Source organism: Pezoporus occidentalis, unplaced genomic scaffold (assembly GCF_034315485.1).
Source record: "Pezoporus occidentalis ecotype Australia unplaced genomic scaffold, CSIRO_AGI_Poc_V1 ctg8, whole genome shotgun sequence".
Classification (NCBI taxonomy): domain Eukaryota; kingdom Metazoa; phylum Chordata; class Aves; order Psittaciformes; family Psittacidae; genus Pezoporus; species Pezoporus occidentalis.
In genome coordinates this window covers 2458309-2473989 of record NW_026916158.1, presented here as the reverse complement: position 1 = coordinate 2473989, position 15681 = coordinate 2458309, and the positions used below count along the sequence as shown (strand labels likewise).

The window sequence follows — 15681 nt, the reverse complement described above, 5'->3', positions numbered from 1 at the left end:
TGAGCACCTGAACCTTTCTAGTGCCACTATTACACCAAACACAGAGGTCTGTAGCTGTACAGTCACTTCCCTTCTTGATGGCAGTGCCAGCTCAAGCAGCCTATCTCTCTTCTCAACTCAAACACTTGCCACATGCATACACACACACAAGCACACACCTCCCTGACATGTATTTGTACAACTAATTAAGACCCACAGTAACTTGACTGGGGACTAGTCTAGCAGAAAAATAACTATTTAAACATTTGATTGTTGGAGTTATTTCCTACAATTCCCGATCTGCTTCACTGCACAGACACAGTAGAAGATTGAGGGGCACAGATGACAACAGCACTGTGGCAGGAATAACCAGCTCAGAACAATGTCATTTCTTAGACATTCAACGACACATCTACTTTAGATGAATGCAAATAAACAGTTGCTGTCATTTATTTCCTTTTGTTTCTGGAGACAGAATTTGGGTTGGCTTTGTTTTGTGCATCAGGTTCAGAAGAGGCAAAAAGAGGGCTTTGCATCAGTGCAGCTGTTGCAAGCCCTTGGACAGAGGCAAAAGGGGGGGGGGGGGGGGATGTTGCACAGTATTTCCAGGTCTATTCAACTTGCAGTGAAAACAAGTCAAGACACCACTAAGTCTTCTTCCTACACCACAGACAGATCTTCAGTTGAATACTGCAAGCTCTTATTCTATTTTGCATAACCATTTTCCATGTCTCCCGTGTGCAGTTGGCTGTGGTCCAACCTTTTTATGAGTCTGTCACTGAACACCCAAAAGCTGAAACTGTGTGTTCTTAAAACAACAAAACTGGGCAAGAAGGACTCTGCACTAGTTATTAAAATCAGATTTCTGCTTTATGGTCTAAGCTGCTAACATCAATTTTTTTTTGTCATATTGCCTAATTTATACAGTAAATAATGTATACAGTTAGAAGGAAAAAACCTAATCTGCTTCTTATCATTAAATATATTTACAACATGTCATATACAAAACTTTTTAAAATAAAATAATCCAATGTCCTGAATAGAGTTCCTCAAAATCGCACTACATGGCTATGTTAAATATGTACTACCTAAACACAGTATTTTAGGAAACAACTTTCAGTTTATAACTACATTCATTTAAACCACAATGTATTTTTAATGCTTTGCCTTTATTACACCACAGGCCCCTTTTTGTTGAACAGATCTACAATGTACCTGATATATACTAATATATCAAATTTTCATCCAGTCCAGCTTACAATTATGGATTTTAAAGTAGTTTGTTACCTGTGCACCAAGATCTTTCATGTAAGGCTCAAGTTCACTAAAAAGATCGTAGCCTTGATGGAAAAAAGCCAGATGGGCATACATAAATGATAACATCTAGAAAGAAAAAAGGTATGTTTTTTAAAAGGATAAATGTTTATAAACTATCACATAAATATATCGCTTAACTAGTCCACATGAACAAACTTAAAATACAGTTCCAAGCTTAATTTCTGCTTTCTTCTATCCTGGCAATTTTATATCAACATCTCACAGAGCTTCTAATGATGTAAATAAACATGCAAGGAACCAAGCCAAAAATCTCAAAAGTTAGTTAACAGGATTAACCCCATTATCAAAACAAATCTACTTAAGGGCAGAAAATTACTTCTAATTTGGGTCCCCTGAAACTGTAATCATCTCCTGTTTAACTAGAGAAGGGCTACAGAATGTATTTACTAATGATCCAAAGCCAAAGCCCTTATGAACATAAAGAAATACCCTTCTTGTAGAAAGGGCTGAATCCATATTCAAATAGATTCTAAGTATTACTTACTGTTTATAAATGAATATAGCAGACCTAAACTGCAGAATTCTTGGCAAAGTTTGATTTTAACCATGGAACACATACCAAAGAGTCCACAGCAGTGAAAACCTTAAAGTGTTCAAATTTGAACCAAAAGGATTGCTAAGAACAATTAAGCATGAATGCCCACTTACAGTAAAGGCTAAACTGATAGTCACCAAAGGGCCAAACGTATTGATGTTTTGACAGGTCAAAGAACTAGCTTTTTAATATACTGCTTTAAACCACATTTTTCGTTTCAGATGTATTTAAATATTTTCTATACAGAAAATAAACTTTATCTTACCGATTTCAAGATTTCTGCTCTCCTTTTAGACTGAAGAACATTGATCTGGGAAAAAAAACAACAAAACAAAATTTCAAAAAGAAAAAAAAGCAAACAAGCAACTTACTTCATTCTACTTTCCCCATAGAAAGTAAACTTCAAATTACTTCCAAATAATCATATCAAAGCTTAGAACACTGAAAGAGCATACCTCCACATCAGACTTCACAAAACATGTTTAGAAGATGCATGCTAGTTTTGTCATGATATTAAATTGATGCAATCAGAAAAAACTTGCAAAGCTAGAATTTCACAGCAGTAGTCACAACTTTCATATATTAGAAGGGAAAATAAAAGACACCACATGCTAGCTAGAAGTAATATAACACACCTTTCAAGAGATTGAATTCAACATGTTTGAAATATCCTTTCTGACAGTATGAGCTAACCCAGCCCCCAACTTCTTAAAGAAGCTGCACTCCACACACTGCAGTCTCCTGACAAGGGAGAAAAAAGGACAGGGCCATGTTTATTTTTCCCTATGCTGACATTGTCTAAAGTGTCCCAGAACTGGGATATAACCCCAACCTCTGAAACAAGCAAGAACATGCTAGCTTCAATAAATAACTTTTCATATATACTTGCACTTTTAAGCTAACTGAAGTCACTGATCAATAGTTTTGCCTTAGAACTTGAAGAATTTCACATTCTATAGAAAAAAAGTGATATAGTGATATTTTACATTCAGCTAGTCCCTCTATCCTTTTTGGTCCCTAATCTTTAAGGCTGCCATCCAGAACTACAGATTTCACTTTAAAGCCCCATTTAGCAGAAACATGCATGGTGTTGTAATTTAACACCTCTGTATCAATTTAAAATTCCAGCGAAAGAAGTAAACTTGCTGAAGCTCTAATCAAAACCAGATTGTATTTCAAAATGGTCAGTAATTTTGGAAAACCCTCTGCAGCAAAAATAATTAAGATCTGTTTGCATAGAACAAGCCTTCAACTTGCAAGGCAAAAAAAACGTTGAAATAAAGTTAATGCAAAGGTTCTGAAATACAGTTTAAAGCCAATATAACTACAAAGAAACCAGAGCTGTGAAACCACTGTTTGAGAAGAGTCACCCAAGCAGAAAGAATTCCTAAAGCTGAATTCATTTTAGCCTGCATTAATTAAGAGATGATGAAACTTTTCCTTGTTATTTTAAATGCATCTTTATCACAGGAACTGCTCATACTTTAATATACGAATTCTAGGAGGCAAACAATTTGCAGTCCAATGCATACACAAGGAACTGTCCCAAAGTAATGACTAACAGCTTTCCCCCCCCTACTATTTGATGTTAGCACAAATAATTAAGTGGTACATAATTCCCATGACTTTTTAAACATCAGAATGAACTTTGTCCTTAGTGCACAAAAGGCAGGAGTGCAGTGTTGACCACTGACCACCATATCTGTGCACTTGCCTGGGCTGATCCAATCAATTCTGCTTCACTTTACATGTAATACATGTAATTTAAAGAACAGTTAACTAAGCGTTAAGTAACTGACTGTCACAAATCAAGATGATAAAGTCCAATATAAAACCAACATAATTTTAAAGGGTTGTTCTGTGCTTGATCATAGGAGAAGCCAAGACCCTTTCAGGAGCCCCCAACTCCTCATACCATCCGAGTTGCAATAACCCTGTTTTGCTGTAGTTGTGGGAAACTGTGAAAGAGATGAATGATAACTATCAACAGAAAATATGTTAGTATTTCACAGGATTCAAAGTAGTAGGACAAAGAACACCTTCAACACCCTAGGAGATGTGCACTAAAAAGCAAAGGAGTAGCTACATTCTTGATTTCACCTATGGCACAGTGTCAGACCCCGAGGCTTCTAGAAAGTAGGATTTGTTAAATAAAACCCAATGCAAGCAGCTGAAAATGTAGTAGTAGCCAACACCCTAAATCAGAATTATTCAGGTAATTCATATTTCCTAGGCTAGGTTATATTTTTAAATTCAAAGATATAAGGAACTACAGCATAGCCAATCATAAATACTTTAGGTAAGTATCAAGCAAAACCTGCTTTTTCACAAATAATGTTCAAGTTGAAAAATAAATTGTCATTACAGCAATGAATAACAAAGCACTAAAGAATAAGAATGCATCATGTAAATTAATTTTGCTTAGATTTTATTCAAAAGAGAAATTACTTGCAAAGTTACTCCTTTTTCACTTAAATCCCCACAGCTTCCAAGAAGCTTACAGCAAGAACTTCTAAATGACAGATCTTTTAACTATATGCAACAGATAGTTTTGAAGAATATAACTTTTATTGCTGCACTTACCTGAAGAACATAATCCAGAGCTATGTGTCGAAAACATTTCCGTGTTGCAGTCAAAATATTGGTTGCTTCCTCTACTTCATGTTGCTTATTCCTTTGAACTTGTGCATTTTTCACTAGAGCATTCTCTTTTTCTTCACTAACTTTTTCAAACTGTTTCTTAGCATCTTTAAATTTCCTAATATCTCTAAAGAGAAAGACGTATAACAAATTAATTCCAAAGCATGAAAAAAGTGTTTAAAGATGAACTAGATAAACCATGCTCATGACTGTTATAGCTATTTCTTTTGTTTTCATACCCTTCAACAAAGGCTTGGATCAAATGGAAATCACACAAAGTATGATGGAAGTTTTGCCGTCTTTCTCTTCTGAGTAAAGGACAAAATTAAAATTTAAATAAATGCATCTCATGCGTACTGTGGAAAAGCTCAGGTAAGCACTTTTTTGCTAAGCTTAGACAACGACAACGTGTAATTAAGATCAGTAATTCATACTATTTCAACATCTCTGTAGCTGGAACTAAAGCCTCACTGATTTGGGATGGTTTTTGACAAGCCTTAATATGCACTTTTCAATTTATGGCTAGCCATTCTCAGGAATGATGTTTCACCAATTCCCACAAATCAGATGTTTTAAAATTCTATTTTACCTATAATTTTCCCACTATAAGTGCAAATTAACTTACTCTTTAACGAAAGTCTGAAGCTGTGCTTTAATTGACCTTTGGGTTTGGTCAAACAGGATCTGAAAGAAAAGCATTACCATGTAGGTCAATAACTTTGGGGTATTCATAACTTTCAACTTTAGATATATACAGTTACTATGCAATATTAGATAGGAATTAGAATTAAACCAATGTATGTCTTATATTAAAAGATAAAGCCCTTCAATGTAGTTTTAAATAAATAAATAACGAATAAAATAGGGAAAATAACACAAACCCAGCAAGTTTTTCTGGTCTCTTTTAAAAGACTGTGGTTATAAGGAGAGAAAATAGCTTCTGGCATCTTATTCTTTAATCCTGACAATGCAGGACATGCCCATTCTCATAGAACATGTTTATTATTATTATTAAACAGTCAAGAATATTGCTGTACTAACAGCCTTGAAGCAACAACTTTGAATGTTAAGTAACCACTTTTCTTATTCTTACAGGCTTCCACAGTTTAACCAACTACTAAAAGACAAATGAAACCACAGAAAGAATATGCCTTTAAGTCTCGGCAAAAAAAGTCCAGACCAAAATTAATCCTGAAAATGTAACATACATGAGTAATTAGTACTAGCTCCTTTACATAATACGTTTGTAAAAAAACCCCAAACCACCCACTGTTGAGCTAAGAAGAATGGATGCGTCTTTTGCTAAGATTAAGTGTTCTAAACCATGCTTGTCAAATTTCTTATGATTTGGTGAGGCCTGGGGGTGGGAGGCAGCACAGAATATAATCTACTAACTCAAATCATAAAGCATGAGAAATTTGTTACACTTCCAAGGCCAAAGCACACCTGAATGTTAGACAACTTCTATTTTCTCTTATGACCCCAGAAATTCTAATAGAGGAATGAAAATGCACATTCCTTCAGCTTCATGTCTGTCCTCTGAGTTACAGGATAGAATGGAAAAGGTCAAGGACCATGAGACAAATCCTTTGCACTTCCCATTGTGCAGACTACAAATAACGCCTTAATTTCCAGCTCCTCTACACCTCCCATTCTGCATTGTTGAAATATGCAAGGCATGATCACAAAGAACATATGAAGAGGTGAAAGAATATATGTAAGTAGCAGTTGGCCCAACTCTCCAGAAGCTCTTCCAAAAGGTAAAGATGATATTTAAGTGTTAAATAATTTTATTCGAAGAGCAAGTCAAGAACCTAAAGTTTCAGGTCAATGGTTTATTTAAACATTCAGTCTGGGTTTTTTTAATAAAATAATTGGGAATGACAAGCCATTCAATGCCAAGCACTGACAGCAAAGCCCTTACCAGCTTGTTTCTCTTTTCTAGAAATACTAAATGAAGGAAAACATGATGAGCTTAAGTCAGTCATTAATAGTGGTACTGTAACCTCCATCCAGTCTCCATTTTCAGAGGTTTTCAAGACGAAACGGAATAAAACTCTAAGCAATCTGCTCCAGCCTCAGAGGTGACCCTGATATAGGCAGACAGTTCCATTCCAACCTGAGACATCCCATATCTAATAGAAACACATGGAAGACCCTATTTGTATTCCCACTTTGGGAAAACAGAAAAACAGACAACTAGGATAGGTAAAGAACTTCTTGACAAGCTGGACGTCATGCCGGGACTACTCCCACTGCTGACATTTAAGCTTACCAGTGCCTGAGGAGTACACCAATCAAGATCAATACCGAAAGTGTACAACCAGATGGCAGATGATTAGTGGACTCCCAGAAATACAAGCCTTGCAATTCTGCTTACAGTAATGATGAAGAAAGAAGTGCTAGGCAGAAAAATACATACAGAGTTTTCCCAAGAGAACAGAAAAAAGTACCCAGACCACGATCTGACTAGATTTACAGCCTTTCCAACACATCACCTTTCATGTACTCCAAACCTAGTCTAAGAAAGTTGCTATTTGACATAAGTTGTCAAAGCTACTCCCCCACTGCTGAATCAGTGAAGATGCTGCATTAGTCTGGTTTCTAGCCTTATTTCATAGAATCACAGAATGGTTTGGGTTGGAAGGGATCATATAGTTCCAAGCCCTCTGCCATGAGCAGGGACAATTTCCACCACGTTGCTCAAAGCCCTGTCCAATCTGGCCTTGGACACTTCCAGGGATGGGGCAGCCACAACCTCTGAGCAACCTGTGCCACTGCCTCACCACCCTCACAGTGAAGATTTTTTTTCCTACTACCTAATGTAAATCTACCTTCTTTTATTTACAGCAAAGCCTTCTATGAGAAAGCTGACAGTCATCCAAACCTCAGGGGGACCATCTCCTCCCTCTTCCCACCTTTCTCTGGAGGAAACCTATTACTCCTCTTTTTTCCTCTAATTTTTTCTCATGATGGCTCTCCTGCCAACTTGATCAACAACAGAGCTGACATTCTGAGCTAGTAAAGTCCTGCTGAACTAAACAGACTCACAAAAGCAACACAGGACCGCAATGTGTCTGGCAAAGCTCTACATCAGAATACTGTAGCATGCCTCACTTCTCAGAATTGTGCTTTTTCGTAAAGGCCACTGTTCTACTTGCTATGCACAGAGCAAGGAAGTACAGGGAAGAAAATAAACCAAAAAGCCTCCCAAGCAAACAAAAAACCCCACAAATGATCCTACGTAGATCTGCAAAGAAATCTTCTTTTAATATGGTTTATTCTTTGCTTTCTGCCTTCAAACTGCCCTAGAGGGAGAGCTGTGCTGTGCCAGATTTTACTGCAAGCCACAATCACATAGGACAACGGCAGCAGCAAGAATGCAGAACCTTGGTCAGATGTGTCAAAGAGAACACCATATAGCAAAGACATGGTTAAGAGGATAATCATCAGCAAGAACTGCTTGAACTGCATTCTCTGAATCTCATTACATTTTGAACTCCTAGCAATATATTAAACAAACAAACAACAAAGTTAAGTGCCCTGCATATTCTCAGCACTTTGAAGACATTTCAGTTGGTTTCTAGCAATTTGCTGGAAAATAGAAGAAAAGCAGTAGGGGCAAAAAGAAAAGGAATAAAATAGAATGACAAACACATCCCTTTGGCTCTCAGGATACAAGACTGAAGTCTTCAGAGCAGGAAATAAATCCAAAAAAATAAAAATAAAAGTTATTTTCCATCCAGGCAAAACTGAGCTTTCTGATGATGTCTGACATGCTGGAAACCAATATTAGTTTTAAACCTCATCATTTTCTCCTTTTTCTCTACACTTGTCTAAATCTGTCACATTTCCAAAGAGAAAACTACACATAGATCAGAGGTGCTTCATTTTGTGCATCATAAAGGATGAGATAAAAGTAGAAATCATGGAAAAGATAATCATTATTTCAGTCCAGCAAAAAAATATGCTCATAGTTTGTCACTGCTGCCCATCAGTTTGATTAAAACTGATAAACCAACCCAGTATTTACCCTGCCTTACAGCACTGGGTTTTAGCAAAGCTTATAAACTCCAAGCAAAAAAAAAAAAAACCTGCAGAAAAGGAGATATTTATAAATACTTCGTAATAAAAATATAAATAAAATATTTACAAGTATAAAATGAGAGATACTCAAAACCACTTAAACCATAAGTGTAAGTTGTAAAAACTATCAACATTGATTTTGGCATTATTCTCTTATCAAATATAACTGGAAGTCAGTGTCATATTTCAACTAGAAATACTTACATTGTGATAATTGATCATTTCCTGTAAGGTATCAGAGAACTTTGTCAAGCTGGTCTGTAAAGAGAAAACCAAAGTGGTTAAAGTTAAACCCTACCAAACACACAGCACAAGAGCAACAGATTTAATGAAAAAAACCTGGGAAATGATTTTCCTTAGCATGATTGTAAACTAAAACCATTGTGCTAGAAGGAGAACATGGGGGTAATATCAAGTAAATCCGTTAAAGCTATAAGCTTTAACCTACCTTAAATAAAGGGCTAAGGAGAAGCACAACAGGAAAAATTCACATTAAGTTGACTAAACTACAGGAAATTCACATAATTTAACATATTAATTTAAAATATTCAATATTACAGTACTTATTATTCATTAATGTTTAATACTCTAACTCCAAAAACCTGGTTAACATGTTGTAATCATCAGTACACACATATTTACTGTAGGAACTACTGCCCCACAGCTGATGTGCTTAGCAACATCAATCTGTAGAATCAATGTCTTAAACACCATTAGAAAACAATGATCCCTAATATGTCCAGAAAACTGATTAAGCTGCATTCCTAGCAAGTAAATTTCCAGACAAAAACAGTTTCAGTTGCACACAGACTATATTGAAGTTTGCACCACATCTCTTCCAACTAACATGTGAAGATGCATACATGTAATTGATGTTCTATTGCAGAACATGCATTAGATTATATACACCGAAGCTTGCACATAATTGCACCTGCATATTACACAATTTCATTTTTCATTTAAAGTAATAGACATAATACTAGGTGTTCCAAATTAGCCTAACAACATCAGTCTGAGGTTACACAATCAAAGTGGGCTCTGTACATTTAAAAATTTGATTTCAATTTATTAGAAAGTGCCAGGACCCAAGAGATCAACTCAGGAAATTTTATTGCAGAGAACCATGACTAGAACTTTAGCAAAATAGGGGCAGGAGTTCATAGCTTCAGCCTTTCTCCACTCTTCCCAGGATGACTAATCCTAACCTAAACCACATTTTCTGGAATTTGGAGAACCCCTGCCATCACAGGTCAAAGCTGAAATTAAACTTTAATATCAATAAATAAGACACTTGCAGTGCACCACAATCAAAAGACATTGCAAAGAAAAAAGGAATAAAAAGGCAAGTAACAGTATAAACTTCAAATGCTTCTCTTGCTAACTACTATATTTCATACCTTTTAAGTTACATTTTTCTCCTTCCATTTTCACCTCTTAAAGAACTTACCTCAACCAATGCATCTTTACAGGAATATTGTGCAAGGTCTCGAATTCCATTCATGAACTGCTTGTTGGCTGTACAGAATGCTTTCCCGGTATCAATCATTGCAATACACAGCTTCACCAGCTAAAAAGAGGAAAAAAAAAAAGACAAAGTGGAAGTTTGTTAGTTTTGTTTTATACACCACCATACAAACATGAGATACATTGAGCTTAGTTAACTCTAAGAAACAAAGATTTCAAAAGTTAAATTCTAGAATTACAGAGCCCCACATTTATGAAAAGCTTTATACTGTACAAAGATAGCTATAAAATACTATTCCAGGTCAACTGCTATGCCACTGAGGAGGTTACTACTTTTTATATTTTTTCATTACGTTTTATTTGTTTTATTGTTAACATATAGCACATATTTCAAGACAGTACTCCATGAGGGCAAAGAGCACAGCAACTAAAACATAGTTGGTTAGAACCCAAGCAAATTACAAGTCGTTCGTGGCTTCTGAACAAAAAAAAAAAAAATAAACCAAAAAACCAAACAAAATAAGCCCATACCACTTGTTTCATTCAGAACACAGGCACAGGAAAGCGAAACACTGTGCACAAAGCACAGCTGAAGAGATACGGTTACATCTCAGAGGGTGAAATAATCATGTTTTCACTCATACAACAGACTAGACTTTCTGTGATGGGTTTCTATCATTACCACTCATTGCTTCGGTCAGTACCTTGGCACATCAGACTTTAGCCATCAGTCTTTTGTAATGGATGTTTTCCCACTTTTTGAACCACTTCTGCACTGGGCCATTAATGAAAGAATGATTAGTGCAAACACTTACATGCTTTCTTAAGAGAGGGCATATTATTATCAAGCTCCCCAACCCTAAACCAAACTGAGAATAAAATCAGAAGATTGAACCACTCTCTCTGAAGGATTTTTCAAGGATGTAGACAAACTTTCATGAATAACAACACCGAAGTGCTTGATCCTACGTTGGGACAAAGAAACCACCCAAGTGACCATTGTGCCTTATTTACCCAGTAATTTTTCCTAAGAGAATCTGAGTCAACATAAGACGAAATCTGAACATTTCCCACATTCTGACAAATGGCCAAGATGATTGAACAATGGACAGAAAAATCACTGACAATGTGACCCTTTTTCCTTCACTTTTGCTTACAGTTCACAATCCTGAATCCAGTGTCCTTTCCTCCAGAGTGGAAAAAAAAAAAAAAGCAGATAATATAGCCCCAAGGCACAATTGTGGGATAATAAAACAGAATTTAGTATGAATAACTGCGCAGAAAAAGGTACCAACCAAGTCTAGACAAATCATTACCCTCAGGCCATAGTTACTTCAGCTCACACAAAAAGCCTGGCTTTCAACTTAAGCATTAAACTAGATCACTTATACATCACATTACAATTAAACTACTTAAATACTTACCTTGTGCATTTGCTTTCTTGTCAAGGGAGCAAATGTGTTTGGGCGATTTTCTTTTGAGGAGTACTAGGACAGTCTCTCAGGGCAAAGGGTAATACTACAGTTGTAGCTTTTACATGCTAAAATGGTATATTTGGTATAGGCCTGCTGTAAGATGCTGGGGGCAAGGCACTGAATAACACCCCTTAAGGAATCTGAGAATTCTTTTCCCCCAGAATAACCCTTTTAGACTGGTGGAAAACACAAACTTCCAAGACAGACTTTTCAGATCCTTTAAATACTTCCATGGTTTAATCTACCAAACACATTCATCACACTTACTGTAAAAATGTGTCTTAAACCCATCAGTTTCACCAAAATTCACACCAAATCAAAGAACCTTAAATTTATTTTTAAAGAGCATATTGTTATATTATTAAGTACAAAAGCTAGAAATATTATTAGAAGCAGTAACAAAGTCTTCAGACTTAATGCTTCATTGGACACTGACTTTGTCTCTTTCTGCAGCCAACTCACAGCTGCAGGAACAAAAGCTTGTATTCAAAAAGTAGCTAAGAAGGTAAACAAATGACATCTGCCTCCCACATTAACACACAAGCAAAAATAATTTTAAACATTTAGCATAAAATGCTAAGGAAAGGACACTTTCTACAGATGTAAAACAAAAAAATGCCACCTTCAAGATACTAGCAAAGAAAGAACTAAAGCCTCCAAACACTACTGGTTCAGGAACCAGTAAATGGATTGTAATGCATTAAAAAGATGCTACAAAAAACCTTTTATATACATGTACAAAGCATGACACAAAGTTTGATGAATTTTACAGGAGGTCAGTCCTCCAGACAAAAGCATGTGTGTATATATATATACACACCCCTATCCGGCTGTAACTGCGCTGCAAACTACCAAAGACAGAAAGCACTGACTTTAAATCTCTAAAACACAGAGTATCCAGATGTGCTTGCAGTATGCTGCTGTCATCATACAATATAAGCTCTCACTGCAGAGATGGCCAACCCTTGGCTTTTAACTCACATGAAAACTGAATTAGTCTGCATACAGCTCCCACTGTGAGACTGAATCGCATGACTGCAAAGGGGCCACGAATTCAGAAGGGTATTGCACAATCCCAATCCTCAGCTGGTGGAGAAAGGGAATTCACACTGGATCTTGCTGCTCTTAGGAAAGCTTGACCCTCTGAGGCCCAGCTGTGCACTGGACCCAGATCTATTTCCTCTCCAAGATCTGAATGTTTGGTTGGCTGCTGCCACTTCCCAGCTGTGAACTTTAAAACAAAACCTAAACACATCTTTGTATATTTTTCAGAACAGACATTGTTGAATTACTCTTACCTTGTCAAGTTTCAGTTCCAGTTCTGTCACATCTCCTTCTACTTCTTCTAAAGCTGCCCTGCATGGATGAAAAATTTTTCGTTAAAATTTTCCCTTAAAACTTTACACAAAAATAGTCTGGGACTGGACAGAAGGAGCATTAATTTAATTAATTTAACACATATAGTGCCATCATAGTTTCACTTAAATTTCAGCTATAAGACAGCACAGATTTTAGAGAACCACAAGAACTGCAGAAAATTTGATGGTAAAAAGAAGGAAAAACTACATCACTGATAAAACAAATAGCTTAGTAATAAAGCTTTCAGATGAAATTTTATTAATCCTAGTGTTTGTCACACTGAAATAGTTTTACTTTGTTCTTGCATAGCTGACAGTCTGTATGTTTGAAGGTAATAAAAAAAAGGAAAGAAATTAAAAGTCTGAGTGAATTTTCTTAAATAATTACTTTGGTGACTCTCCTGGCTCAAAACTGCAAACCTAAAAGCCTACAGGTATTTGAAAAATGACCTTGTCATTAGATTATGAAAAAACATAGCATTTGCCATGAGTCAACTGTAGTAACTTCAGTTACTTAGCAGTAACTTCAGATGCCACACTTGATTATATCATTTGCCTCTAGTCTAGATTGGTTGCAACTTTTAGGCCACATTTTACTTGCCACTATAAAAGTTGCTTTCCTGAAGCATTTCTAAAACATAACTTTGCTTGAGAGTTGATGTTTCCTTTGACACCTCCTTCCTTGCTTTTGGCTATCTGAAAAAAATAGGGAAAGACTAAGAAAGGATGACACTTTGTTCAGGGAATTTATGAACACTGTTGTTCCATCAGGCCGCTGCCTTAAGAGCTTGAATGTACTAATTTCTGGCAACGAATGCCCTTGCTCCTATCAGAGGGTACCTCGTTCTTTCAGTCATTCCAGCATAACTGTTCATGGAGCCACACTGTTCACCAGTAGTCGGTCCACCTTGTAAAAAAAACTAACAGGAGGTTTTCTGTTATGCTTTCTGGAAAATTGGATCAGATGCATTTCAGTCCTACAAAAAACTCTTCCTGGAAAAAGTGAGACAAGCAGGGAAGTACGATTTGGACCAGGAATTTCTTAAGCCAGCTTTACTGCTGAGGAGAGAGTACACAGACCACAGCTTTACCGACTGTCTCTTGCTAATTCTTTTCTAGCTCACATGAGTTCAAGCCAAGAACAAAAAATAAAAAAAAAAAAAAAAAAAAAGACTGGATCAGGCCCCAGACTCAGGAAAAGCAGTTTTTACAAGAATAGTTCTGAAAAACACTGCCAATTGCCCGCAGTTCTCAAATGACAGGCATGACATTCCCAGCTTTTGCAGACTTCATTACACATAGTTGCATTCCAGCTTTTGTATCTAAAGGCATTCCCACAGTTACATCCTAGGTTTTGTATCTAAGCACATTCCTGTGCAGTTGCATTTTGGCTTCTGCCTCTTCTCTAGCTTCAGACCATGAAGTATGAAGGAATTCAGGCGACATCAATTTCTCTTTTATTTACTTTGTTTTCTTCCATATTCGATTAATTTCCATTTAATTAAATTGGAGTATTGTGTACAGTTCTGGTGTCCTCAACATAAAAAGGACATGGAACTGTTGGAACAAGTCCAGAGGAAGGCCACGAGGATGGTCAGGGGACTGGAGCACCTCCCGTATGAAGACAGGCTGAGAAAGCCCGTAGAAGAGAAGGCTGCATGGAGACCTCATAGCAGCTTTCCAGTATCTGAAGGGGGCCTGTAGGGATGCTGAAGAGGGACTCTTCATTAGGGACTGTAGTGATAGGACAAGGGGTAATGGGTTAAAACTTAAACAGGGGAAGTTTAGATTGGACATAAGGAAGAAGTTCTTTACTGTAAGGGTGGTGAGGCACTGGAATGGATTGCCCAGGGAAGTTGTGAACGCTCCATCCCTGGCAGTGTTCAAGGCCAGGTTGGACAGAGCCTTGGGTGACATGGTTTAGGGTGAGGTATCCCTGCCCATGGCAGGGGGGTTGGAACTAGATGATCTTAAGGTCCTTTCTAACCCTAACTATTCTATGATTCTAAGTCTCTAAAGTTAAATCCTATTTTTCCAGAGAGCATTACAGAGAATAAAAAAAAAACAATCCAACACACACAAAGGAAGGAAAAGTATCTCAATATTCAGACTGCAGTTTTTATTTATTTGTTTTTGATCACAGTGCAACAAGGTTTTGTTTGTTTCTTTAGTGTTAACATAAAAGCATGATTAAGTAGTTTGTTTACAGAACTGCAGCAAGATCTGATAAGAATTGTTTTTTTAGTGTCTTTAACTAGCAAAGAGTTCCAGCTCCACAGGAATTAATGAGCTAAAAAGTCAGATTCATGATGAAGATGAGAGAGAGGCAGTTAGAGAAGGCAGAATGACACATCTGCTCAGTAATTAAAGCTCTGTTACAAGGGGAAAATTTTAAGAGAGAATAAGCTCAACCAAAACAGAAGTAACAACAGAACATCAAAAGACTGAAAAGATATGGGGCAGGCCAAGAAAGAAGGATAAAGCAAAGCAGAAAGAGATATCATGCGAGAAGGGAGACACACAGCCCCTCCACCACCAGATTCATTGCAGATCGTGTCTGAACTACCACAGGCCCCTGAAGCACCAGGCTGGCTCTCCAAGTTATTTCCCACCGCTGTCACATGGAAGGAAGACACATCTGGCTGGCCCTTACAGCTGGATATGGATCAAACGGCTGTTAGGTTCCAGCCAAATCCTGTTTAAGCTCATTGTTCCTTTTCACAGAACTCTCTACTTTCACTATTTCCATTATAAACTAGAAGAAAAGTTATTCTCATGCAAACATATACACAGTGTTAGACCAATA

General features: G+C 36.9%; 1 protein-coding gene across 6 annotated transcripts in view; it reads right to left on the bottom strand.

Moving 5' to 3' along the window:
• ACAP2 (ArfGAP with coiled-coil, ankyrin repeat and PH domains 2) overlaps positions 1-15681 on the bottom strand; it is a 68131-nt gene that overhangs the window by 36874 nt on the left and 15576 nt on the right. For all 6 annotated transcript variants that reach the window (XM_062603379.1, XM_062603377.1, XM_062603378.1 and 3 more), the window contains 7 exons: positions 12816-12873; positions 10026-10145; positions 8783-8836; positions 5118-5176; positions 4436-4619; positions 2118-2162; positions 1267-1362 (listed from right to left, as the gene is read on the bottom strand). In XM_062603379.1, coding sequence (XP_062459363.1) covers positions 1267-1362; positions 2118-2162; positions 4436-4619; positions 5118-5176; positions 8783-8836; positions 10026-10145; positions 12816-12873 — 616 coding nt within the window. The remainder of the gene's footprint in view (positions 1-1266; positions 1363-2117; positions 2163-4435; positions 4620-5117; positions 5177-8782; positions 8837-10025; positions 10146-12815; positions 12874-15681) is intronic.